Below are 26386 nucleotides of genomic sequence, written 5' to 3'. Positions count from 1 at the left end.
ATAACAATAAATATTTTACGTGGAACGTTGCACAGTTAAAAGAAGATAACTAAAACTATTTATTGACTTGTGTAATAGTTTTCATTTTTTTCAACAATAACATTCTTCGCCAAATGGTTAAGAGACATAACCTCGACGATTTCGAAGACCGAAAATTTATATTTATAGTCTATACCCAAAGGGTCTGACGTTTTTCATCATTGGGAAAAGTAAAAGTTGTTTCTCCTTTACAAAAAAGACCACATCACTAACCAATATTCTGTATAATTTTTTAATTTCTCTGATATCGAATATATCCCTAATTAAAAATACTCATTGAAAAGGATTGAAAATTATTTAAATTCTTTTCAATCCATACGGAGGTTTCGGGAAGTATTGAATGGAATTGAAATTTTGATCATTTGAATACTTTGTAATTCTTAAAATGGAATTCAAAAGTATTGAAAGGAATTCAATCTTTCATCATTTTAATACCTTCCAATATGGAATTATGTTGGTATTGAGAAAGATTCAAAAATTTCAATTCATTTTAATTCTTTTCAATTCTGCACTCGATCCGAAATATCGAACTATTTTCGTATTGGGAAGGATTCAAAAAGATTCAAAAATGTCAATTCACTTGAATCTTTTTCAATCCCACTTTTAACCCGAAATATGGAACTATTTTGGTATTGAGAAAGTTTGAAAAAGATTAAAAAATTTCAATTCATTTGAATTCTTTTCAATCCTACACGTGACCAGAAATGTGATATTATTTTGGTATTGAAAAGTATTCAAAAAAATTAAAAATATCAATTCTTTTGAATCTTTTTCAATTCCTCGGAAGTTTAGAAATTCTCATATTATTTTTGGATTCAATAGAATTGAAAAGTATTAATTTTATGTCCAGATGAAAATGTTGGGGTATAGAAAGTATTCAAAAGTATTCAATTCTCATCTTTTTCAATCCTTTTCAATGAGTATTTTTAATCAGGGATATGATGATTATGCGACACTAGCAGCTACTCCAAAACACATATTTAACTGACAAATATACTGTATATTTATTATGGTCCGACATTTATATTATTTATCTCAAACATCATATAATTGATTGTAAATTTGAAAATTTCTTGGGTTTTTTTTTTCCTAAATCACTCTAGAACAATATTTTGTCTTTTTAAATTCGACATTTAAAAATGCGCGCTTGACCAAATTCGCTCTTATGCTGCTCTCAAGCGGAAGAGTTTGGCAAATCGGAATCCCATTCAGAAATTTTGAAATGAAATTTTTGACATCTCGATGACGTACATAAAAAATTTCAGTTTAATTTCTACTGTCATATTTATGTTATTTATCAAAAGTTATGTTACCAAAGTTATTTAAAGAAGCAAAAAACATTTAATAACAAGGTTTGATTCTATTTTAGTATTTTATTTGCATTGTTATTATATCATTATCTGTAAACATAACCCATTTTAATGATTTTCAAAGAAGGTTCCCATATGTACTGCACGATAAAATATAAGTAGACTAATTAATAATATTAATTAGATCATTTAAGAATTTATAATTTAACAAAATATGGCTTTGAATTCCGAAAAAAGCCAAAATACTTGGTCAGTAAAACGCGTCAATAATTTACTTGAATCTAGACCAGAAAACGATAAGGTAATAAATTAAAAAACCATTTAATGAATTACTTACAAAATTTTATTTTATTTTTAGGAAACCCTTGAAGCTTTAAAAGAATTATCATCTTTTTTTACCGACAACACATTGAATACTAGACGAAATTTACGGAGTAACATTGAAAAAAAAAGTCTAATTATAAATGATGAATTTCTATCAGCATTCATAGAAGTTAAATCGACTTTGGATGCTATTCACTGCGATGTTTTATCCATGAATAATTCAATTCAGTCAATGACCAACCGCTTGCACAGCACCAAAGCTCAAACGATAACCCTGATAGATAAAACAACAAAACTTCAAAATGAAAGTAAAAAGTTATCGATGCAACACGACGTGGCGAAATCATTTATAAAAACATTCCAGTTAACAAAGTATGAAATTGGAATTTTACATGGGCAAACTCGAGAAGAACCGATTACAGAAAAATTTTTCACAATCGTTAGTCGACTGCAGACAATTCATAGCAGCTGTAGAATTCTTATGCAATCTGGTTATCAAACCCTAGGGTTAGATGTGATGCAGCGAATGACTTTGCTGCAAGAAGCAGCCCTCGAAAGACTTTATAGATGGACACAAAATCAATGCCGACATATAGAAAATGAGTACATCGCTCCATTATTGATAAAAGCTATGAGCAAGTTACAAGAAAGGCCAATCCTTTTCAAGTATATAATCGATGAGTATTGCACTGCACGAAGATCAATCATTGTTGGTTCATTTATTGATGCTTTAACACTTGGTAGTACAACTGGAGGAACTCCTAATCCTATTGAATTACGAGCTGATGATCCGACTCGTTATGTTGGAGATATGTTAGCTTGGTTGCATCAAGCAATACCCATGGAAAAAGAGAATCTTATGACTTTATTAAAAGCCTGCGATAAAACTGGTTTGTTTTACAAATTTTATAGATACTTCAGGATGCCATACCATTATCCTAAAAATATTTTTCGACAAGTACCAGATGAATAGTCTTACGGATTCAATCAAATACTTTATCTAAATAACGGAAAATTTATTAAGTTCACTTGAGTAACGATCAAAACAAACAATATTTTTCAATGTTGTTCGTGGTAGTCACATTATTTAAGTGAACTTAATAAATTTTCCGTCATTTAGATCAAGCACTTGATTAAATTTTAAGTATGATGCATCTGGTATTTGTAGAAATGTTTATAGGATCATGGCATAATACCCATACTTTGGTGTCTTTTTAAAGTATAACTCTCTATTCTGATATCCATTAGACTGGGCCAAAAAAATCGACTATTTTTATTTTCTTTCGATACTGTGAAAATATTATTCCTGATGACCAAAAGAAATTGTTGTGCAAGTTTGAGCCCTTAATATTAAGAGGTGTATCGTTACGGCTATTCGTTTTTTGACAGAAATTTCATTTTTTACCCAAAACTCGTACATTATCTATCTGAAATTTTTTAGCAATGTATGTTCTTAAAGGAAATTGAATTCCCTACAAAAAACCTCTCTTAGTAAATTGACGTAAAACGAGCCGTTTCCTTGTAATCGTGCCTTAAATATTGATTTGTTTTTTAAATTCTTTGTTTCTATTTTGGTTTTTCGTAACTACTAGAAATATTAAAATTTTTTCTAGTCAAGATACATATTTTTGAAGGAAATTTAATGCTCTACAAAAAAGGTCTCTTAACATTTTCTGCTAAATTCACTCCTTAAAAAGTTATTCAGGTTATTTAAGTCGTTTTTACTCAACTTCAACCTTGAATAACTTTTGAAGGAGTGAATTTAGCAAAAATTGTTAAGAGACCTTTTTTGTAGAGCATTAAATTTCCTTCAAAATTATGTATCTTGACTAGAAAAAATTTTAATATTTCTAGTAATTACAAAAATCCAAAATAGAAACAAAGAATTTAAAAAACAAATCAATATTTAAGGCACGATTACAAGGAAACAGCTCGTTTTACGTCAATTTACTAAGAGAGGTTTTTTGTAGGGAATTCAATTTCCTTTAAGAACATACATTGCTAAAAACTTTCAGATAAATAATTTACGAGTTTTGGGTAAAAAATAAAATTTCTGTCAAAAAACGAATAGCCGTAACGATACACCTCTTAATATCAATATTAAGGGCTCAAACTTGCACAACAATTTTTTTTTGGTCAGGTATAATATTTTCACAGTATCGAAAGAAAAAAAAAATAGTCAATTTTTTTGGCCCAGTCTAATGTCCATACTCTTACATATGGATTTAGTTTATTTTTTATTTTTTGAGAATTCCAAGAGTCCCAGACATGATAATTAAAGAGGACTCTTCTGGTATTATTTAATTAAGTTATCTTTCAAATAACAATAATGTTTTTCTACTCTTTATTTTAAAGATATTTCGGATCAAGTGAAACTTGCTTTGGGAAATATTACAGAAGGTCTTTGTCATCCGTTAAAATCCCGAATAGAGCATATTCTTGCAGCCGATGCTTCTGCCAGTGTTTTTTATTCTGTTATGGCTCTTATAAGATATTATATTAAAATTTTTAATGACGTTATCCCAGAGAGTATTTTAATAAAAGATTTACATCAACTATTGGAGTTGAATGAAAAAAATTTCATAACAAAATTACAAAGAGAAACACAAGTAGCTTTAGGAGAACGACCAGAACCTCCGGGACAAGAATTAGTACCTGCTGCTTCTGTATTAAAACTTCTAGGATTACTTAATGACATTTTGTCTGTTGCTCTTATTGTTACTGGTGAGGATAGAGAAAAAGATGTAATTCAGGTATTTTAAAACTAAAAGGCTTTTGCGCGCTAACATGATCAACCATTTCCATAGCAATAACATAAAGGTCATATTTTTTATAGATTGTCTCGTATATTATTGATCCATTACTTCAAGAAATTGATGAAACTGCGGCTAGATTGCCAGTAGTTGACATGGCAGTCTACCTACTAAATTGTCTGCATCAAATCCATTCTACTTTGTCACTTTATGAATACATGGATCAACGATTAGAAAGATTGCAGGCCCAATCTGATGCACAAATAGATACTTTAACATCTGAAGTCGCAAGTTCTCTTGTAGCAAATTTAAATTTAGGCCCCATTTATACAATACTACAGGGTAAAGAGCACGGCCCTTTGTCCGCTATCCCTGGAATGGATCCTCTCAGTGTCAAAGAATTCAATGTAAGTATAATTTTTTTCACTTAATAAATTGAAGACTAAATTTTAATAGCAAACATAAAACTTTTTGTTTCAGAATAAATTAGAATCATTTTTATCTATGTCTGATTCGTTTCTATTACCTCAAATAAATTTACTTAAGAACTGTAACACTCGATCTATTGTGTTAAAACGTTCTTTTCAAGTGATAGGAGCTATTTATAAACAACTTTATGAAGCTTGTCATGATCCTAAAAATCAATATGAAAATCCTGATAAATTATTTGTTAAAACACCTAATGAGCTTATGGAAAAACTCTTATCTCATTAATTTTATTCAATCAATTCATACAAAAACAGGTTCTCTGTAAAAAATAATTATCGAAATAAAAAAAATTTTGAATATACCACGTTTTTAAAACGAACTAAAAAGTATAAAATAATATTTCTTAATCTCATGAAGATTTAAAACCACATACAAATTCCGAACTTCTTACAGATAGTCCTGAAAATTCATAATTGTGAATTTTTCATAGTTATGAAAATTCTTGTAAGTTTTAAAACGAAAAACGTGGGGCGCATGCAATAGATAATTGATGCATTAATAGTTCAACTAACGATTTTAATGCATTGCAAATAATATAGATTGATTTGTAAGTTTTTTCAATGCCAGTTTTTCTCTATACTTCTTATAGTTATATATTGCCTGCGCCCCACGTTTTTCGTTTTAAATCTTACAACTATTTTCAGAACTATTCAAAATTCACAATTATAAATTTTCAGGACTATCTGTAAGAAGTTCGGAATTTGTATGTGGTTTTAAATCTTCGTGACATTGAGAAATATTATTTTATACTTTTTAGTTCGTTTTAAAAACGTGGTATATTAAAATTTTTCTTTATTTCGATAATTATTTTCTGCTTTTTAGTAATGTGTGAGCGAAATTTTGAAATCGATTTTAAAGGCCTGGATAATATAATGGCGGAGACATGCGACAAATTTCAAGTTTATTTCAGTTTCTTTTCACTTAATCGAATCTGAAATAGAAAATCGCTATTTCTACCTACCAATATATCAAACTCATTTTTTATAAGATTTATACTTAAAAATATTAAAACAAATCAAAGTTGCAAATTTCCGGCTTCGTCGAGCAGAAAAATAGTATACGCACCTTGGCCAATAAAAAGGAAAGCCTCAGACCACGTGTTTGTCAGCCTCGGCCAACAATTACATGTGCTCTGAGACTTTTCTTATTTTACTGGCCTAGGTATCCAATATACTATTAAATTAATTATAAAAAATTCGTACTGAACAGACAAACGAACAAATATGAATTTTTTATTCGATTTTTTTTCATTTTTTTTTCTTCCTCATAGTGCTTCTCCTTCTCATTTTAAAAAAAATTTTTTTTCATTTTCTTTCATCGTCATCTAATTTTGAGCTTTGTTCCAAATTTAAAGTCTCTAGCTCATCGAGAAGTTACTTTAAAATCAATTACAAAATTCCACCTGAAAAGACATACATAAAAGCGAGTTAATAAAAACAAGGTAAAAAATGCCAAACACACATTTAAAAATTATTTCCATGTAAAAAGTATAACGTTGTTTTTTTACAAATAACATTAAACAGGGTGGCCACAAACCTGAAGAACCGGGAATATTAGGAATTATCAGGGAATTTCGAAAAGTATCCGGGAATGAAAATGTGACAGTTCAAAATTTAAAAAATTTTCAATAATATAAGAGTTATAAAAATTAAAAGATCTTAAAAAAATTTCCAATTTTCAAATCATTTTCAACAGGTTATAATTCGATGGAAAATGATCGTACGACAAAAACAAAAGAAGCAAATTGTAGTTTCAAGTGTCTAGTTTTCTGATCTGCTCTTTAAATTTTTTTATTCTATGCTGTTCCGGAGTAATTCCAAGAAAACTATTGAAAAATAAATTTAACAAATTTTTGCTCGTCTTAAAAACGGTCTTCGAGCTTAAATAAATTTTTCTCGATGATTATAATTGATTTTTAATTGTACCGGAACAGTGGATAATAATATAATTTTAAAACCAGATCAGAAAACTAATTGAACCTACAGTTTGCCTTTTTGTTTTTGTTGTAAAACCATTTTTCTTTGAGTTACAAACTGTTGAAAATTACTAAAAAATATTAAATTTTTTTTAGTATCCCTTAATTTTTATAACCAGTGTATTTTTAATTTATTTGAATCATAAAATTTTTTATTAATTATTTTACCTTACACATTTTTAACATCGAATAATCAAAAGTAGGCAATATTCATTCATTGTATTGCCATTTTTTATGGTTTCTCGCATGATTTAATTATTAAATTTAATTATTGAAAATGAAAATATAATAAAAACTTTGAATATCTAAATGATACGAATAAAATTTATAAATCAGGGAGAAATGTGAAAAACTTTACTGGAAAACCAGGAAATATCGGGGAATTTTAAAATCATTATTTCTTTGCGGCCACCCTGTTAAAGTAAATACAAAGTACAAAGTAAATAGTAGAGCAGAATTTTCAATGTATGTTCCTGTAAACGCATTTGATGTACCATTATCTGCATCTATAGATATGCAAATAAAAATTTTTTATTACTTACAAAATATGACGCACGAACAAATATCTATTTAATGTTTTGCACTCCTATCTACGTAGTATTTTATATTGACTTCAAGATTTTTTAAGAACACATATAAAAGTTTTATTGAGTATAATTCAATAATAAGTTTTATTAGCAATGTCTAATTTAAATAAATTTTGAACTTAATTAATTGTTAAATATTATCAAATATTGATGTAAAAAATAAATTATATTCTTATAAAATATATATTGTTGCTTAATTAGTGAGAGATTCTGTAGTAAAATATTCAGATTAATTGCTATTTTATGCTAACCGGAATCGCAATCTCGTTAATTTACAGTCGACTACCCATCATAAGTCCGTAATAATCCTCTTCCCCTCAAACGGTAGGTACTATTCAGATCAGTGGTACTAAGAGTCCAAAACAACTTCCCCTACTTAATTGATCTGAAGAGTTTTGTACTAGACATCCCGTTATAAGCCTCCGTTAACTCTGATTAAGAAAAATTACTTAAATGAAAATTTACCATCTATGTTACATGGAGAGTAATTTAATCAATGTTAAGTAAAATATAATTTATTGTTCATAATTGTATCGACAATTACGTTTGAAGCTTCTGTTACAATTGAAAAGTTTTATTGAGCATTATGTTCATCAATAACAATTATTACTATTTTACTGTAATTAATACCGTTATCATTATAATTATTATTACGGTAAAGACTCCGATTGAAAAATTCTAATCGGAAATTTCTTATTGACTTTCAATCAGTTTTAATCAGAAAATTCCAAACGAATCCGATTGAAAGTTAATCGGAAAAAAATTATTATTTTTGGATTGAATCTGATTAAAAAATTTTAAATTTGGATCGGAGGAAAAGCTAGTGACAATATTGAGGGGAGAGGTGAATGTAAAATTGTGCGGGGTTTTCAAAAGAATTGGAGAGATCTTGCGCAATGCAGTGTCAGACAAATTGGGGCAAGACAGCAACCAAGATGACGAAAAATAAAGGAAGGGAAAGTTATTAAAGGAGTGCAATAAATATTATAAAAAATATATTTAAAGAAAAACATTTACAAAACTTTGTATGAGGCCTAGAAGTCGTGCAAATAAAACCTGTTATTATTATTTCAATTTGAATACATTGGAAAATGATCGAAAAACAGGGTTGCAAATAGTGCATTAAATTTATAATTGCATTATTGCTTCAATTAAATTTTTTTTTTATATTTCATAATCCAAAAACAACAAATTCAAAATAATTTTTTAATTTTTAATCCTACATTTTTTAATTAAAAATTAAATTTCAAATTTTCAATTCGTAAAGTAGCGTTAAAATGTAATGGCTTAGTTTTTAAGTCTACGTTATAAAATAAAACATTAAATGAACAATTTCAATTCGGAAAACCAGATTCGAAAATTTATTTTTAATCTCAAATTCCATATTTAATAATTGAAAAGTAAATCAAAAATTTTAATTAGCCATAGCTAAAGAGGATTCAAAAATTACATTCCGATTTTTAATTTTCTATTTTCGTATTAAAAATTAAATAAAAAATTTTAAATTCCGAACATCGGATTAGTGTTGTTTTAATTTTTAATTTTCTGTTTACACTGAAAATTATTCAAAAAATTTAATTCTTAAATGTCTCAACTATGATTGATCTTTTTATTTGAAATTCGATTATATCTGACGATCAAGAGTAAGCTTAAAAATATTTAAACTTGATCAAGTAAAACAGTATTCTTTCCTGTTGTGTGCCGTCAAATTTTTTGTCTTGATTACTTATCTGATTGCGTACCGTATCTAAATTAAAAAGTAATTTCCAATTTTTGATCCCAAGTATTTGAATTAACAAGTAATTTTTTAATTTTTAATGCCACGTTTCTGAATTATAATTAATTTTTTAAATTTGAAACCCACGTGTCAATTTAAAAACTAATTTTTCAATTTTCAATTTCACTTGTCTGATTAAACTTGAGTTTTTGATTTTTAATCCCACGTGTGTACATTTAAATTAATTTTTAATTTTGAATCTCTTGTGCCGGATTAAATATCAATTTTTAAATTTAGAATCCCACGTCTCTGGATTAAAATTAATTTTTTAATATTTAATCTGACGTTTCTGAATTAAAATTAATTTTTCAATTTTTTAATTAAAGTCGTTGAACTAAAAATTAATTTTGTAATGTTAATCGATATAATTTCAATTGCGGATTAAAAATTTAATTTTTAATTATTTTCCAAATAAATTCGATTCATTCTGATTTAAGAATTTCAATCGGATTTAATCAAAAAGTTCCGAATAAATCTGATTAAAAGTTACTCGGAACTCGAAAGATTAATCAGAAAAATTATTATTTTTAAATTGATTCTGATTCAAAAATTTCAATCTAGTTCAATTGGAAAATAACCGAAAAATAAATTTATTATTTTCGATTCAATTCGATTGAAAAATTTAAATCAAAATTTAGCCGACGTCTAATAATTTTTTTAATTTATTCAAAACTGTAAATTATAAAAAAAAAATATTTTAAAAAATGGCACCTATAGTTTTTTAAATTTTCTACGTGTGCATATTTTTAGTTCTTGAAAATTTTTGATTGTCAATTTCAGAATCATATAATTTTTCTTGTTCAATTTTTCGCGGTCCTCAGGAGAATCAATATGGCAGCGATATAAAAAATTATGATTGGTCAAGAAGTCACGTGATTTTTAACGATACTGTAGAGTTGATTTTTTATTGGTCATGAAATTATTTGCCGTAAGTAATCTAAGTATCAAGCAGTTTCTCAGTTTTTCATCTGATGCGGTTGAATCTAGTTGCATTTATTTTTTTTCTACAAATATATACATACATATATATACTGATTAGTAATAATTACTGTCTTTATTTTTTTTCTATTGATCTTATTAGGCATCAAAGTGAATAAGTTTTAAGTGAAAAAAGTGCTATTGGTATTTGAAATGAATTTAAAAAAGCGAGATAGCAAAGATTACAGTGTCTGGTGATTCGTAGGACACACCTGGTGAACAAAAAAAAAATAATACAACCAAGAAAATATAAACACAAGTAAATATTAATGGAGCATGAATAATTGATAAGTATGAAAAAATAATTATTATCTTAATGAATTGTCTGGGATTACAATAAAATGATGAACACGATAAAAGAGTCCACTAAACACAGATAGAAAGTCATCGGCCAAAAGTGGTGACCAAGATGGCGGAGTCAAGTTATTATCAGGTGAGTTGATAAATCCAATTACTATTTTTTAAAATACTACCAAGTTTGTGTTTTTTTTTTTTTGTCAAATATATCAGCAGTCATAAGCTGCTAGTTCAAATTGTCATAATTTAATCACAAAAGTATCTCAATTGTATTTACTCGACAATTTTGATCTTCCCCTCTACATTTGTTTCATTATTTTACTCTTTTTCCTTTTTTCTCGTAATGTCTACTCCTCTCTTTACGTTCCTCTTTTTGGTTACTATCGAGATTTATATAGTCTCGAATTCATGGTTCAGTAGATCACGGGATACAATCAGGAATAAGAGATAAAAAGATTTTGAAATAAAACAAAACCTGTAAAAAGACTGAGGAAGAGAATTAAAAAATAAATAAATAAAATACAGGGCTCAGTTTCTGACTTTTCAAGAGCTAACAGTTGATGTTAAATTTAAAAAATAGAAAAAAAATTGATCATTTTATCTCCAAGTTGAGGATATCCTTAATAAAATCCTATAATTTCTATAATTTCCCTTATATTTTCAATAAATGCTTAAAAAGTGAACTCAGTTTCTGACTTTTTAATTAAATTCTGACCAATTTTTAAATATAGTGAAACCTAAACTTACAATTAACCTTTTCAATAAGACAGTTTATTTATAGATGAATTGAAAAAAATTTAAAGCAACTCATCGCTTTTTGATGTTTTTTTATAAAAATTTATAAATAATTAAACTTGATAAATTTAAAAAAAAAATTTCCTTAATTATTTTTCCAGGTTAGTTGCCACATGACTGTCTTAGTAAAAACCGCATATTTTATTGTCTTATATTTTATCATTCACGAAATTTATTTTGTGACGTTACCAATTTCTTTAACACGTTTTTATTAACTTGCTTTTATGTATGTCTGTTCGGGTTAAATTTTGTAATTGATTTTAAAGTAACTTCTCGATGAGGTAGAGACTTTAAATTTGGAACAAAGCTCAAAATTAGATGACGATGCAAGAAAATTTTTTTTAAAATGAGAAGGAGAAGCACTATGAGGAAGAAAAAAAAATCGAATAAAAAATTCATATTCGTTCGTTTGTCTGTTCAGTACGAATTTTTTATAATTAATTTAAAACTAATTTCTGGATGAGTTATATTCTTGAATATAGTTCACAACTGGATGACAGATAAACAAACACAGTGTAATGAAAATAAAATGAAGGAGATGGAAAAAATGTGACGACTAGGACCTCCAGCACCATGAATAGAGTCACATATTCAAAATTGTTAACTAAAAATAATCTGGCTTTGATTTGTTTTAATATTTTTAAGTATAAATCTTATAAAAAATGAGTTTGATATATTGGTAGGTAGAAATAGCGATTTTCTATTTCAGATTCGATTAAGTGAAAAGAAACTGAAATAAACTTGAAATTTGTCGCATGTCTCCGCCATTATATTATCCAGGCCTTTAAAATCGATTTCAAAATTTCGCTCACACATTACTAAAAAGCAGAAAATAATTATCGAAATAAAGAAAAATTTTAATATACCACGTTTTTAAAACGAACTAAAAAGTATAAAATAATATTTCTCAATGTCACGAAGATTTAAAACCACATACAAATTCCGAACTTCTTACAGATAGTCCTGAAAATTTATAATTGTGAATTTTGAATAGTTCTGAAAATAGTTGTAAGATTTAAAACGAAAAACGTGGGGCGCAGGCAATATATAACTATAAGAAGTATAGAGAAAAACTGGCATTGAAAAAACTTACAAATCAATCTATATTATTTGCAATGCATTAAAATCGTTAGTTGAACTATTAATGCATCAATTATCTATTGCATGCGCCCCACGTTTTTCGTTTTAAAACTTACAAGAATTTTCATAACTATGAAAAATTCACAATTATGAATTTTCAGGACTATCTGTAAGAAGTTCGGAATTTGTATGTGGTTTTAAATCTTCATGAGATTAAGAAATATTATTTTATACTTTTTAGTTCGTTTTAAAAACGTGGTATATTCAAAATTTTTTTTATTTCGATAATTTTATATTTATATAACAAAAAAAATTTTGATTCAATCTTCGTACCATTTTACACCAAGTACTCAGACTTTAAGTGAAAAATTACTCTTGCAGTGTCTTCAATCTTTAAATTTTTTCTTTATCTCGTTATTATATTTTATAAATTTGTAATAGCCATTAGAATACATGTGACTTAATGTTCTCGTATAATTTATCTCATTATAGAGTTGAAAATTTTTTTTAAAATTTCGATTGAAGCTGAAAAGGTCGGAAATTGGGTCCTTTGCCCTTATTTATAATAATAAGAACAAAGTGGACACTTATATTTATGTTCTGTTTCAGAGTGATTATTCTAGACAACCGGTTGTCACAGAATTGTCACACAAGTATGGAATTGCAGGGAGTGACCAAGTGCCTCTTCCAGCGCGGCTTGATGAATTACGTGAGCATATTCGCCGTGAAATTCGAAAGGTATAACTTAAAATTTATAAAAATGTAATTAGAAAAAGCAAAATGATTATAATAGTTTTTATTTTATCTATCTTTTACAGGAGTTAAAAATAAAAGCTGGTGCAGAGAAGCTACGTGAAGTAGCGTCGGGACGTAAAGCTTTATCGGACGTTGCAATTATTGTGAAAAAAGCTAATAGTAAATTAAATGAACTACATGCTGAATTACAGCAGCTTGAGAGTCAAATAATTTTGACTCAAGGCCAGCCGCAATCACCACAAAGAGACTATTCCAATGGTCAAGATACACTTTCATCACCTGTTGATTCATCATCTCCAAGTCAAGAAGGACTTATAACAGACTTACGACTTTTATCATTAGAAAAGCAGCTAAATATTGAATTAAAAGTAAAACAAGGAGCTGAGAATATGATTCAAAGTTTGACCAGCGGTCATAAAGATAAAAAGTTATTGCAAGAAGCTCAGCAAATGTTGGATGATTCTCGAGCTAAAATTGAATTTCTTAAAATGAGAATAATGAAAGTTCGACAAGCAAGACAACAGCAAAATGCTCGAGGTGAATCACCTTTTCCTAATGGTGAAACGCCAGGTAATAAAGACAAGTACGAACCAAGTTTGGAGTTGGCTCTCGAAGAACGAGTAGAAGAACTTCGGCATAGATTGAGGATTGAAGCTGCTGTAGTTGAAGGAGCTAAAAATGTTATTCGTCTTTTACAAAGTGCCAGAGTTGCTGATAAAAAAGCTCTTACTGAAGCTCAAGCAAGTCTTTCAGAGTCTAGTCGAAAGTTAGACTTGTTGAGGATGGCACTGGATCTTAGAAGACAAGAATTACCACCTGACAGTGCTACGGCTGTTCAATTAAAACGAGAATTAGCGAGCGTACAATCTGCAAGTCCTGTACCTGTGACCTATACATCTCTACAGCCATTTCGTGGACCTCTCGAAGGACGTGCTGCTGTTCCAGTTTCTGTTTCGCGATGTGCAGCAGTCACCGGACAGTTGGAGGTCAGATTAATGGGGTGCCAAGATCTTGCTGAAGAAGTACCAGGTCGAACACGTAGAGAACATCATCCTGCTAGTCCAGATCTCCGTAGTTTCGTTAAAGGTGTCACGGGGCGTAGCTCAAGTAAATCGTATAGTGTAAAAGATGAAACTTGCAATGATATAATGGCTGTTATTAAATTGGATAATCAAACTGTCGCTCAAACAAGTTGGCGGCCATGCTCCCAACAAGCTTGGGACCAAAGGTTCTCTATTGAATTAGACAAATCTCGTGAGCTTGAAATTGGAATTTATTGGAAAGATTGGCGATCACTCTGCGCTATTAAATTTTTACGTCTTGAGGAGTTTATTGATGATGTACGACATGGAATGGCACTTCAACTTGAACCTCAAGGTTTACTTTTTGCCGAAATTAAATTTCTTAATCCTATGATTTCGAGAAAACCAAGACTTCAAAGGCAAAGAAAAATATTTAAACAGCAAGCTAAAAACTTCCCTAGAGCCAACCAAATGAATATCAATGTTGCTACCTGGGGAAGACTTCTCAAAAGATCCGCACCTTCGTTACACAGTACAAGAAGTTCTGAAAGTCCTCCGTCAGGTAAGATACCTTTATATGCTCAATCAACGGAATAGTATTTATTTAAAAACAAACTTAATAGGCTCACAAGCGTTGCAACTTACATTCGATGCACCAGTTGAGGATAAAGCGGAAACACCTGGAGAATTACCGGATCCTGAAAAAGGTGGACTTAGCGGTACTCGTCCTCTAGGGATGTCTTCATCGAGTAACAGCTTGTCAGCGCAAAATCACCCACCTTCGCCTTCTACGGCTCCACCACCACCTCCACAGTCTATTCCTTTATCCAAGAAACCGTCTACGAGCGTGCCTCCACCACAGCCTCCGAAACTTGATCCAGATGTAAGTTCAATTTTTAATTCTACATTTACTTTAAATAAAACAAGCAGTCTTTTTTTGACATTTTTGAATATATATAGTAAAGTAAAGGACCTAGTTGTTGACCGTGGCTCAGTTTCTGATTTTTTCAGCTTCAATTGAAATTTTAAAAAAATTTTTCACGCAAATAATAAAATAAATTAAAAATTTATCAAGTATAATAACTAGGTATAAAAACCTTGGAGATTGAATACACTGCGAGAGTAATTTCTCACTTGTAGTCTTAGTAATTTATGTAAGAGTGTATGAAGGTTCAATCAAATGTTTTTTTATTATATAAATTAGACTGGGCCAAAAAATCGACTATTTTTTTTTTTCTTTCGATACTGTGAAAATATTATACCTGACCAAAAAAAAATTATTGTGTAAGTTTGAGCCCTTAATATTAAGAGGTGTATCGTTACGGCTATTCGTTTTTTGACAGAAATTTCATTTTTTACCCAAAATTCGTAAAACATTGATCTGAAAAATTTGAGCAATGTCTATTCTTAAAGGAAATTCTCTACAAAAAATCTCTCTCAGTAAATTGACATAAAAGGAACCGTTTCCTTACAACCGTGCCTTAAATATTGATTTGTTTTTTAAATTCTTTGTTTCTCTTTTGGATTTTTGTAATTGCTAGAAATATTAGAATTTTTTCTAGTCAAGATGCATATTTTCGAAGGAAATTTAATGCTCTACCAAAAAGGTCTCTTAACATTTTCTGCTAAATTCACTCCTTTGAAAGTTATTCGGGTTGTTTAAGTCGTTTTTACTCAACTTCAAGTTTGAATAACTTTTGAAGGAGTGAATTTAGCAAAAAATGTTGAGAGACCTTTTTTGTAGAGCATTAAATTTCCTTCGAAAATATGTATCTTGACTAGAAAAAATTTTAATATTTCTAGCAATTACAAAAATCCAAAATAGAAACAAAGAACTTAAAAACAAATCAATATTTAAGGCACGGTTATATAAAGAAACGACTCGTTTTACGTCAATTTACTAAGAGAGATTTTTTGTAGGGAATATAATTTCCTTCAAGAATAGACATTGCTTAAATTTTTCAGATAGATAATTTACGAGTTTTGGGTAAAAAATGAAATTTCTGTCAAAAAACGAATAGCCGTAACGATACACCTCTTAATATCAAGGATATTAAGGACTCAAACTTGCACAACAATTTTTTTTGGTCAGGTATAATATTTTCACAGTATCGAAAGAAAAAAAAATAGTCGATTTTTTTGGCCCAGTTTAATATAAATATAAAAATGCGATAATACACAAGCAAGATTTTTTTGATAACTAATGTCTAAAATATCTATTTAAATTCAACATCAACTGTTACTCTTAAAAGGTCAGAAACTGAGCCCTTTATTTTAATATACTGAATTAAAGGAGTTTAAATTTACGGTGATGGTGGTGATGGTAGTAATGATGTTAATCACTAAATTCCTTTTAAGAAGTATTTCTTACATAGTAATTTATCGTATTATTCTTTGAACGCGTTTATTAAACCTGCAAATATTATTTATATATAAAAAAAAAATTTTTAATTTAATAAAAATAGCTTCGAAATAAATAGCATGAAAATGGTAAGAAGGTAGAATTTGATAATGTAGTTACAGAATGCACTTAAGGAGTTTGATTTTCTGCACAACGAGGACAAAATGGGTGCAAATTTAAGGCCTCTTGTCACGGAGCCTCGTCCCGTACTGATAGCACCACCTTCTCCGCGCACTCCCTCGCCTCAACCTGTCATCGAGTTTCCCGAGGATGAGGTAGATAGAAATTGTAAAAGAAAAAAAATTGCTACCGGGGGACAAAAAAATCTATAGCCTTTGTGTTTATTTCATTTTTCCATTTTCCATTTTATTTATTCCTTTTGTTGTTTTAATACAATTGATTCTATTCCATCTGACATTTGATTCCTCTATAACTCTATAAGTTACTGGGTTTCCTTTAGATTCCTGGGAATGCTTTGTTCATTACATCAAAATCTGTAAGAAAAGAGTTGAATAGATGACATTTATATAACAAGTGCATGTGAATCTGTCCTACTATCAGACATTTCTAGGGTGATTTTACTAAATGTCAATGTAAATATTGTTTTATAATAAATCAATTCTTTACTATTGTCAGCAATAGCAAAGAAAAATAATAAAAAAAAACGCTTGTTCGAAAAGTATTCAATTTAATAAAAATAAAAACGAATGCTTTTTCGTTATAAAATGTATCACTGAGGGAAAAAAATTTATATTTAAAAAAAAATTATTGATATCATGACTTTGAAGTTAGTAGACAATTAACAGTTGTCAGATTTTTTATAACGAATCAATTACAAAAAAAACAAAAAAAAAAAAAAATATGTACTTGTAGAAAATTAAAAAAAGTTCTAGGTGCAATTTTTCTTTTTTTTTTTTTTAGAAAATTCCAATAATTATTATGAGACGGTGGCTAATTTCGATATCATTTGATTCAAGTATTTCAGTTACTTAGAGCCAAACTATTATTTTCTTCAATCAAGTTAAATAATTACTTTATTAAAGTATTTTATTTACTCACTGAATACTAACTAAAAAATTTGAATTTGTCAAAAAAATATTATACGTGCCGCCTTTTTATCTAATGTTCAGATTAGTTTTGTATCTTAACAAACACGTTTTTTTTATAAATAAACAATTTTACCCTACCTAAGATTCAATCACGATAGCTTCCCTGATTAAGAAAAATGATTTGTTCCATGTTAAGTGTAAATCTATATTAGGGTGGCCCAAAAAACCGACTATTTTTTTTTCGAGTCTCTTATGAAAATTTGTTGGCTTACGATGTTTTAAGAAGACTGTTCAAAAATCAGCTCGATAAAAAATTTTCAAGATATCGCTCACGAATTTTTTAAATATCAAAAATGATCGAAATTTGAATTTTTATTTCGAATTTTTTTCTTTCGTGGCAGCAATAGTTTATATTTGTGAAATCATGACTTCGCTGAAAATTTCAGCCCGAAATTTAAATATTTAAACGGTGCTCAAGAATTTTGAATATCAGCTGATAATATGTGACCGATAATACTTTGAATTAGTTTTTGTATTTTTTTATAACTCAATTATTGTCATTTCACTAAAATATAACTTTTGCAAAACCAAAAATTTACAGGACAGTCTTAAATAATAAAATTGCGTAAGTTTTGAATAAGCGACAAAACCTAAAAATTACATTACAAAATCAAAAAGTATATTAAAAACTTATTATTTCTATTTCTCGGGTTATATTTTCATTCATTGAGATACAAATTGAAGGGGAAAAAATCGAGAAGCTTTATTACTAATATTCAAGGGTTGCTCGAAAACGTCCAAAAGACAGCATTCGGAAACATTCAAAATTCTTGAGCGAGATTTGAATATTTAAATTTTGGGCTCAAATTTTCAGCATAGACATGATTTCACAAATATAAACTATTACTGCCACGAAAGAAAAAAATTTGAAATAAAAATTCAAATTCCGATCATTTTTTAAATTTTCAAAATACGTAAGCGACCTCTTCAAAATTTTTTATCATCGATTTTTGGAGAGACTTCTTAAAACATCGTAAACCAACAAATTTTTATAAGAGACTCCAAAAAAAAAATAGCCATTTGGCAGCCAAAATGGAAGTAGATTTTTCATTATTTATTTAATTATTCAAATCCGTAAGGTAGACAGTGGCGTTTAAAGGTTCATCTAAAACTTATAAGGTCAATTATATTTATGCTTGTAAATTTTTAAGAAAATACTTTATGCATACTTTAATGTTGAGATTTTAAAAGTGTTAGACGGCAGTAATCACAATTGCAACAGTTACATGAATTTATTAAAAAGTGTAAGAACGAATGCAACAGCTAAATTTAAATAAATAAATAGCTAATTTTCGTTTAATATAAAAAAAATACTACTGAGATATGAAGCTCATTAGATAAGCTACATAAAAATATTAACAAGATTAAACTATTATAAATCACTTGAAAGTTATTAAATGAGAAAGTCGAAAAAAATGTTTTTTTCTACTTTTCTGAAATTTTTTAATTTATCAAATCATCAGAAAAAAATTATCTAAAGAGTAAGCAACATAGCTTACATTAAAGCAAATCGAATGAACATAAAGATTAAATTACCAAAAATAGATTATCTCTTTGGGATCAAAAGTTATCTAAAGATAAATCGAGAAAAGTTGAATTTTTTTAAAAATTAAAAAATCTTTAAACGGCTATAGCTTTTAAACTTTTTGGCCGATTTAGCTCATCTTCGAACTGAACCGAGCTCTTTAGCTAAAGAATATTTTTAAAAAATTTCATCAAGATCGGTATAGAATCGTCAACGCTATCCTGAGAGAACCTCGCGTTATATATATATAAATTTTTTCACCAATGCAATTTTTGGAACCTACTTGACTAAAATAGATAGAAAATGTTAAAATTTTTGTAAAGTCGCATCATGAGGACAAATACAAGTTAGATTTTTATAAAATCTACTAATAGTCCGTTTTTTTGAGCCACCCTATATGTTAGTCGATTCAAATCATTTTAAATCATGTCAAATTGTTTTGAATTCTTCCAAATCATTTTTTTAAATCAGGGTTATTGGGAATCATGTCTTTAATAAATTCTCAAGTTCTTCATCGATGTTTGTCATTTTAAATATTAATTTACACAACTAAATAATAAAATTCAAATATTTAACAGCTTATAGAAGTAGCTCTCGAAAAAATTACTATTTTTATATTTTTTTGAACACCAATAGTTTTATTTTGTCATAAAATCAATTTTTTTTAGTGCAAGAATTTCTTTCTAATTTTGAATTGTGTCTCTCTTCAATTTCTTTTTTTTTATTTAACTAAATGATTAGGTTATTGAAGTTTTAAATTGTAATATATGTGAGAATTTATCAAATTGTCGAAATATTTGCTTGCCTTCAGTAATTAATGCTTGTAGATCTAGAAATGCATTACTACTAGTTTTCTTAAAATAAGAACTATAGATTCTAAAGAAATAAAAAAAATAATCACTTGAATTAAATTTTTTTTTCTCAGTGTAATATTTAAAAATGAATATTTAAATTTATAGAAGATGATTTTTATATATTGTGCTATTAACAATATTAATATTTTTTTTTATTTAGGTTTTATATGAGATGCCAATAAGACCTATGCAATATCGAGACAGTGCCTACGAATCTCGACGACAATCACAATTAACTGGAATGACATTAGATAACTTCAGATTACTGTCAGTTCTTGGTCGAGGTCATTTCGGGAAAGTTATTTTATCCCAATACAAAAATACCGGAGAATATTTTGCGGTAAAGGCTTTAAAAAAAGGTGACATTATTGCAAGAGATGAAGTTGAATCTTTGCTGTCTGAAAAAAGAATATTCGAAGTTGCTAACGCTACAAGACATCCATTTCTTGTTAATTTATTTGCTTGCTTCCAAACTGAGGTAAGCAACAGATTTTTATTTATTTAGATTCATAATTAAATTATTTATGATTTATTTTATTTATATTTTTCAAAATCAGGCGCATGTTTGCTTTGTCATGGAATATGCTGCAGGTGGTGATTTAATGATGCATATACATGCGGATGTATTTGGAGAGCCTCGTGCTGTTTTTTATTCCGCCTGCGTCGTTTTAGGGCTACAGTATTTACACGAGAGCCGGATTATTTATAGGTATATTTTATTTAAACTTTCGAGTATTCATATATTTTATTTTATACAATTACTTATGTCGTATATTGCGTACTGGAATTTTTCGATTTCGTCGATCAGCCATTTTATGTGTGTCAAAGTAACAAATTATAAATGGTAGATAAAAAATGAGAAATTGTCGAACAAGTTAATTTAGAGGCAAACGGCAAGACTTACTAATGTTTGCTATGTTACTGACGTCGACGGATGACACAATGCCAATATAACATGCGCTTATTAAATGGAAAACAAAAAAAAAACCTTTGGCATCTAGATGGAAATAGATTTCTTCGTATTTATTTATTTTCAAGTTTTAAGATAAAATTTAATTAAAAAGAAATTTTTTTTATAGAATTTGAAGTCGAAAACTTTCAAAGATATAATAAATAAAATTAAATGAACTATAATCTTTGAAATTGAGATGTTAAGATTAGAAAAATGTTACATGGCAATAAATATAATTAAGGCAGTCACACAAATTTAGAAAATAGGAAAACAAATGCAACAGCTAAATTTCAATAAATAAATGGGTAATTTTTTTAAAAGATACAGTGACCTTGAACTGCCATAGTCGTATTTAAATATCATTAATCAAAATATTAATTAGCAGATTTTATAAAAATCTAACTTGTATTTGTCCTTATGACGCGACTTTACAAAAATTTCAATATTTTCTATCTATTTTAGTCAAGTAGGTTCCAAAAATTCTATTGGTGAAAAAATTTATATATATATATATATATATATATATATATATATATATATATATATATATATATATATATATATATATATATAACGCGCGGTTCTCTCAGGAAAGCGTCGAAAATTCTATACCGATCTTGATGAAATTATTTTTACATATTTTTTAGCTAAAGAGCTCGGTTCAGTTCGAAGATGAGCTAAATCGACCAAAAAGTTTAAAAGCTATAGCCGTTTAAAGATTTTTTAATTTTTAAAAAAATTCAACTTGTCTTGATTTATCTTTAGATAACTTTTGATCCCAAAGAGATAATCTATTTTTGGTGATTGAATCTTCATGTTCATTCGATTTGCTTTAATTTAAACTATGTTGCTTACTCTTTAGATAATTTTTTTCTGATGATTTGATGAATTTAAAAATTTTCAGAAAAATAGAAAAAAACATTTTTTTCGACTTTCTCATTTAATAACTTTCAAGTGATTTATAATAGTTTAATCTTGTTAATATTTTTATGTAACTTATCTAATGAGCTTCATATCTCAGTAGTATTTTTTTTATATTAAACGAAAATTAGCTATTTATTTATTTAAATTTATCCGTTACATTCGTTCTTACACTTTTTAATAAATTCATGTAACTGTTGCAATTGTGATTACTGCCGTCTAACACTTTTAAAATCTCAACATTAAAGTATGCATAAAGTATTTTCTTAAAAATTTACAAGCATAAATATAATTGACCTTATAAGCTTTAGATGAACCTTTAAACGTCATCGTCTACCTTACGGATTTAAATAATTAAATAAATAATGAAAAATCTACTTCCATTTCGGCTGCCGAATGGCCTTTTTGAAAAGAGACACCGTAATTACAATTGTCGTCGAGATATATAGTTAAAAAAAAAAAACAGACAATTGTTATTAATTAGAAGTTAAACAAGACTTTAGTAAAATCATGTCAAGTGAGGGGATGTTGTTTGAGAAGGATCTTAAAAAAGTATAGTAGTCAAAATTGAAGCTCGTTTGCTAAGTTACAACATACAATTAACGAGATTCAAGTATTATGTATTACTCGAAATTTTTAAAACGCTAAACAAAAAAATTTTAATTTCATCAAAATATTAAAAAAAGTTACCAAAAAAATGAGTAATATAGTACAAATTAATCTTTTTAGATTCAGAAATTATTTGACGATAATTATTTAATAAGTAATTGAAAATCTTAAATTCGAGATTTCGTTTGCTGCGGCCCAGCCTAAACTAAATAATAAGTATACGAAGTTTCATTAAGATCGGTGTAAAATTGTAGTCAGTATCGCGGGAGAAAGGCGCGTTATATTCTGTATACATACACAACAAAAAAGGACTCCTTGACGTAAAAAATTTACTCGCCCCAAGAAATCCTTTTTTTCTGTGCATCCTTTGAACCAATGGTGTTTTTGAAACCTACCCGACTAGCTGAGACTTACAATGATAAATTGCATCATGGAGACGAATACAATAGTTAGATTTCTATGAAATCAACTAAAAAAACATGTTTTTACAGTATAACAGAGGCATGAATTATTAATTTGACATAGTTGTTGTTTGTAATAATTCAGTCACTAAGTTATGTGTACACAGATAAGAATGCTCGAAAATTAAGTCAACAGATATTATTTATTGAATTTATTTATAAATATTTAACTGATTAATTTTCCTTTTTATTTTATTTATTTTTTTTTTTTTTAGAGATCTAAAGCTAGATAATCTTTTGCTTGATACAGAAGGGTATGTTAAAATAGCTGATTTTGGTTTATGCAAAGAAGGTATGGGCTTTGGTGATCGAACAGGCACCTTTTGCGGTACTCCAGAATTTCTTGCTCCTGAGGTTCTTACAGAAACTTCATATACTCGTGCTGTTGATTGGTGGGGACTCGGTGTTCTTATATTTGAAATGCTTGTTGGAGAAGTAAGTTTTTTTAAAATATCTATTTAAAATACATTTTTTATTTAATTTATTTTCTTTTTAGTCTCCGTTCCCTGGAGACGATGAAGAAGAAGTTTTCGACTCAATTGTAAATGATGAAGTTCGCTATCCACGTTTCTTGTCATTGGAAGCAATTGCCATTATGAGAAGGGTAATAAAATTTTAAATACTCTGAATAAAAGTAAAAAAAAAAAATTTTTTTAATTTATTATTTTGAATTTTCACTGAATATTAATTAAAATAATTGAATTTTGTATAAATTAAAATCAAAATTGATAGGGCAAATATTCTGAACTCAAAAATTATTCGTGTCAAATTAAATCTTAACTAATTTTTTGAAATATTTGGTTGCTGTAAGTAATTGATCCTTCTATAAATTAATTACTAAAGTGAAGCAAAATAAGAACTATCAATTTAATTTTAGAAAAAAATGACTTATTTTGAGTAGGGGAGAGTGAGGTCAATTGAACCAAAAATACTTTAACATTTTTTTTATATAAATAAAAGCAAAATGATATCTTTTTTGTTTTACGAAACTATAATTTATTATATAGACTATCATTTCTCATAAGCACATAATTTAACAAAAGATGAAAATTTTTAATAAATACAAAGTTGTACAACTACATCAAATGGTTCAATCATTCCCTTTGAGGGGGCAATTGAACCGAGTATTAGAACCACAAACAAATGACTAATGAATAATTTACTATTCATTACAGCTTAAAACTAAAATTACAATACTTCTAATAATATTTATTATTTTATATAACATTATATGTTATAACAATCACTTTTAAAACTTCTGTCAATATAATTATTTTTTTTCTTGGTTAGTTTAGCTTGTTTTCACATTCTGTCAAGATGCGCGCGTATGTCTGATGCTCACAGTGTGATTCGTGTGGTTCAACCGTCCCCGAGAGTACTGGTTCAATTGACCCCATATGATTTTATTCAAATAATTAGTTTAAAAAAAAATATTCAAGAACTATTTTACTAGAAGTAAAGTTAGAAATTTATGACTAATATATATATGAAGGTATTACAAAAAAATTCTAAGATTAAATTTGAAAATTAAAAAATTATTAAACAATTTGTCGAGAGCTGAAAAAAAAAAGCTCAGATGCCTAAAAACACAAAAACTTGAATTTTTAAAAATTAAATCATCATATTGGTTCGAAATTTTGGTCAGACTAAGGTTTAGTGCATTGAAATATAATTCCAAGAGGACGACCTATTTTTATATTTTTTTAAGCTTACTGGTTCAATTGCCCCTACTCTCTCCTATTTATGAAAACAAGATGAATAATTTTACCCCCCAGAAATAAATAAATTTTCTACGATAATTAATCGTTAAATTTTTCAGTAATTAAAAATGAATTTGTATTTTATTTGGACAGTTGTTAAGAAAAAATCCAGATCGAAGGCTCGGTAGTAGTGAAAGAGATGCTGAAGATGTTAAAAAGCAATCATTTTTCCGGCATATTGCTTGGGATGATCTTCTCCTTCGACGTGTGAAACCACCTTTTGTACCAGTAATTGTAAGTGCCTTAATTGTTATTTTAAAAACTAAATATTAATAAGTCAATAATGAACTTTGTAGCACTCGGTGGAAGATGTCAGCAACTTTGATGAAGAATTTACGTCAGAAAAACCTCAGTTAACACCACCCAAAGATCCAAGACCACTCAGCGACCTAGAACAAAGTCTTTTCCGCGATTTTACATACATGGCTGATTGGTGCTAACACGCCCAATATAAATATAAAATACATATCCTGAGGAAAAAGAAAATAATAAGGAAATATATTTAAACAGAGCAGGTATCGAGATCAATACTATTGATCCTCGGTTCACATGTATATTTTTTTAAATCACTTTTTGACTACTTTATAAGTTAGTTACACAATTGATCAAAGTATCATTAATTGAAAAAAAATTTTTAATTATTTATATAAATTTTTTTTTATTTCTGCTTTTAATTATCATTTCTAATTCAGTCATTTTTTAATTAATCATTTTTAAGTTTAATTCCATATTTCATAAAATATTAATTTTATAAGAGTTTAAATGTTTAGAAAAATAATTTTCTAACACTCATATTTAATCATATAAGTCTATTGTTATTCTTTTAAACTCTCATCTTTATTTTCTGCACTTATAATTATAAGTTATACAGATTTGATATACATATATCGATAATTTGTGCGTTTACTCAAATTAGTAATTAGAAATAAAGCAAATAAATATATATTTACATAAATATATCCAAACAAAAGAACAAATACTGTACTAATTATTATATTACTCAACATTGTTATTTTTATTATTAAGTACGATTATAGTGTGTGGTATTGAGTTTTTTTAAATTCATCCACTTTTCATTCACTTCTTTGTAGCGCAATTATAAATTCATTAAAAAAATTTTATTTTATTTTTTAAGCCACACTAATAATATAAAGAGTAGACTAATTCGAAAAAATTGACATTTTATTTTTCAAGGACACGGTTTCAGAAGTTTCATTATAAAAAAAAACGCATGTTAATTGGGGTGGGTCGAAAATACGCTTTTTTTGAATTTTCATTATTAATACCAAAAATATTTTTCTTTGCACGAAAAAAAGGCAGTTTTATGTTTAGATAGTTACATTTAACATTATTTGGTGGCTTTCACCAAGAATCTTGTAAATTTAAAAAAATTTTTAAATACTCTAGTTATTTGCATTAGAATTAAAAACTTTAACTTTATCGGGCGTTTTTTTTTCAATGAAACTTTTGAGTGTCCTTGAAGAATAAAAAACAGTTCATTTTTTTAAAAGTCTAATAAAAGAGGCCTTTTATAATACATTTTACAATCGGAATATTAGATGGATGGATCATGCAATCCACTATACGTTGTATCGAATAAAGAAACAATAAA

At 27.9% G+C, this 26386-nt stretch overlaps 2 protein-coding genes across 5 annotated transcripts; both read left to right on the top strand.

The window, feature by feature from the left end:
• The first annotated feature begins 1256 nt into the window (after positions 1–1256).
• On the top strand, positions 1257–7571 carry LOC103580524 (conserved oligomeric Golgi complex subunit 6). 3 transcript variants are annotated; one of them, XM_053738450.1, is made up of 6 exons: positions 1257–1391; positions 1477–1650; positions 1708–2563; positions 4029–4426; positions 4510–4833; positions 4907–7571. In XM_053738450.1, exons 2-6 carry the CDS (start codon positions 1564–1566, stop codon positions 5138–5140), a joined length of 1899 nt encoding a protein of 632 aa, XP_053594425.1. In that variant the 5' UTR covers positions 1257–1391; positions 1477–1563; the 3' UTR covers positions 5141–7571. The 3 variants fall into 3 exon arrangements, with proteins under 3 accessions (XP_053594425.1, XP_008560525.1, XP_008560524.1); XM_008562303.3 differs by having other exon boundaries at positions 1474–1650; XM_008562302.3 differs by lacking the exon at positions 1257–1391 and having other exon boundaries at positions 1398–1650.
• A 2616-nt stretch (positions 7572–10187) lies between these two features.
• On the top strand, positions 10188–25601 carry LOC103580526 (serine/threonine-protein kinase N). 2 transcript variants are annotated; one of them, XM_008562307.3, is made up of 11 exons: positions 10188–10665; positions 13014–13142; positions 13223–14744; positions 14806–15065; positions 16700–16858; positions 20232–20549; positions 20629–20780; positions 23230–23449; positions 23511–23618; positions 24868–25008; positions 25071–25601. In XM_008562307.3, exons 1-11 carry the CDS (start codon positions 10642–10644, stop codon positions 25212–25214), a joined length of 3177 nt encoding a protein of 1058 aa, XP_008560529.1. In that variant the 5' UTR covers positions 10188–10641; the 3' UTR covers positions 25215–25601. The 2 variants fall into 2 exon arrangements, with proteins under 2 accessions (XP_008560529.1, XP_008560530.1); XM_008562308.3 differs by lacking the exon at positions 16700–16858.
• The last annotated feature ends 785 nt before the right edge of the window (positions 25602–26386 follow it).

The sequence above is a fragment of the Microplitis demolitor genome, chromosome 4 (genome assembly GCF_026212275.2).
Source record: "Microplitis demolitor isolate Queensland-Clemson2020A chromosome 4, iyMicDemo2.1a, whole genome shotgun sequence".
NCBI lineage: Eukaryota > Metazoa > Arthropoda > Insecta > Hymenoptera > Braconidae > Microplitis > Microplitis demolitor.
The sequence above is the reverse complement of the archived record's forward strand: the minus strand, read 5'-3'. Positions and strand labels throughout refer to the sequence as shown.

Coding starts and splice junctions, on each gene's coding strand:
- LOC103580524 (XM_053738450.1), top strand. CDS start 1,564: ATGGCTTTGAATTCCGAAAAAAGCCAAAATACTTGGTCAGTAAAACGC. Junction 4,427..4,509: donor GAGAAAAAGATGTAATTCAG/GTATTTTAAAAC, acceptor TATTTTTTATAG/ATTGTCTCGTATATTATTGA. Junction 4,834..4,906: donor TCAGTGTCAAAGAATTCAAT/GTAAGTATAATT, acceptor TTTTTGTTTCAG/AATAAATTAGAATCATTTTT.
- LOC103580526 (XM_008562307.3), top strand. CDS start 10,642: ATGGCGGAGTCAAGTTATTATCAG. Junction 10,666..13,013: donor CGGAGTCAAGTTATTATCAG/GTGAGTTGATAA, acceptor GTTCTGTTTCAG/AGTGATTATTCTAGACAACC. Junction 20,781..23,229: donor GAGAGCCGGATTATTTATAG/GTATATTTTATT, acceptor TTTTTTTTTTAG/AGATCTAAAGCTAGATAATC.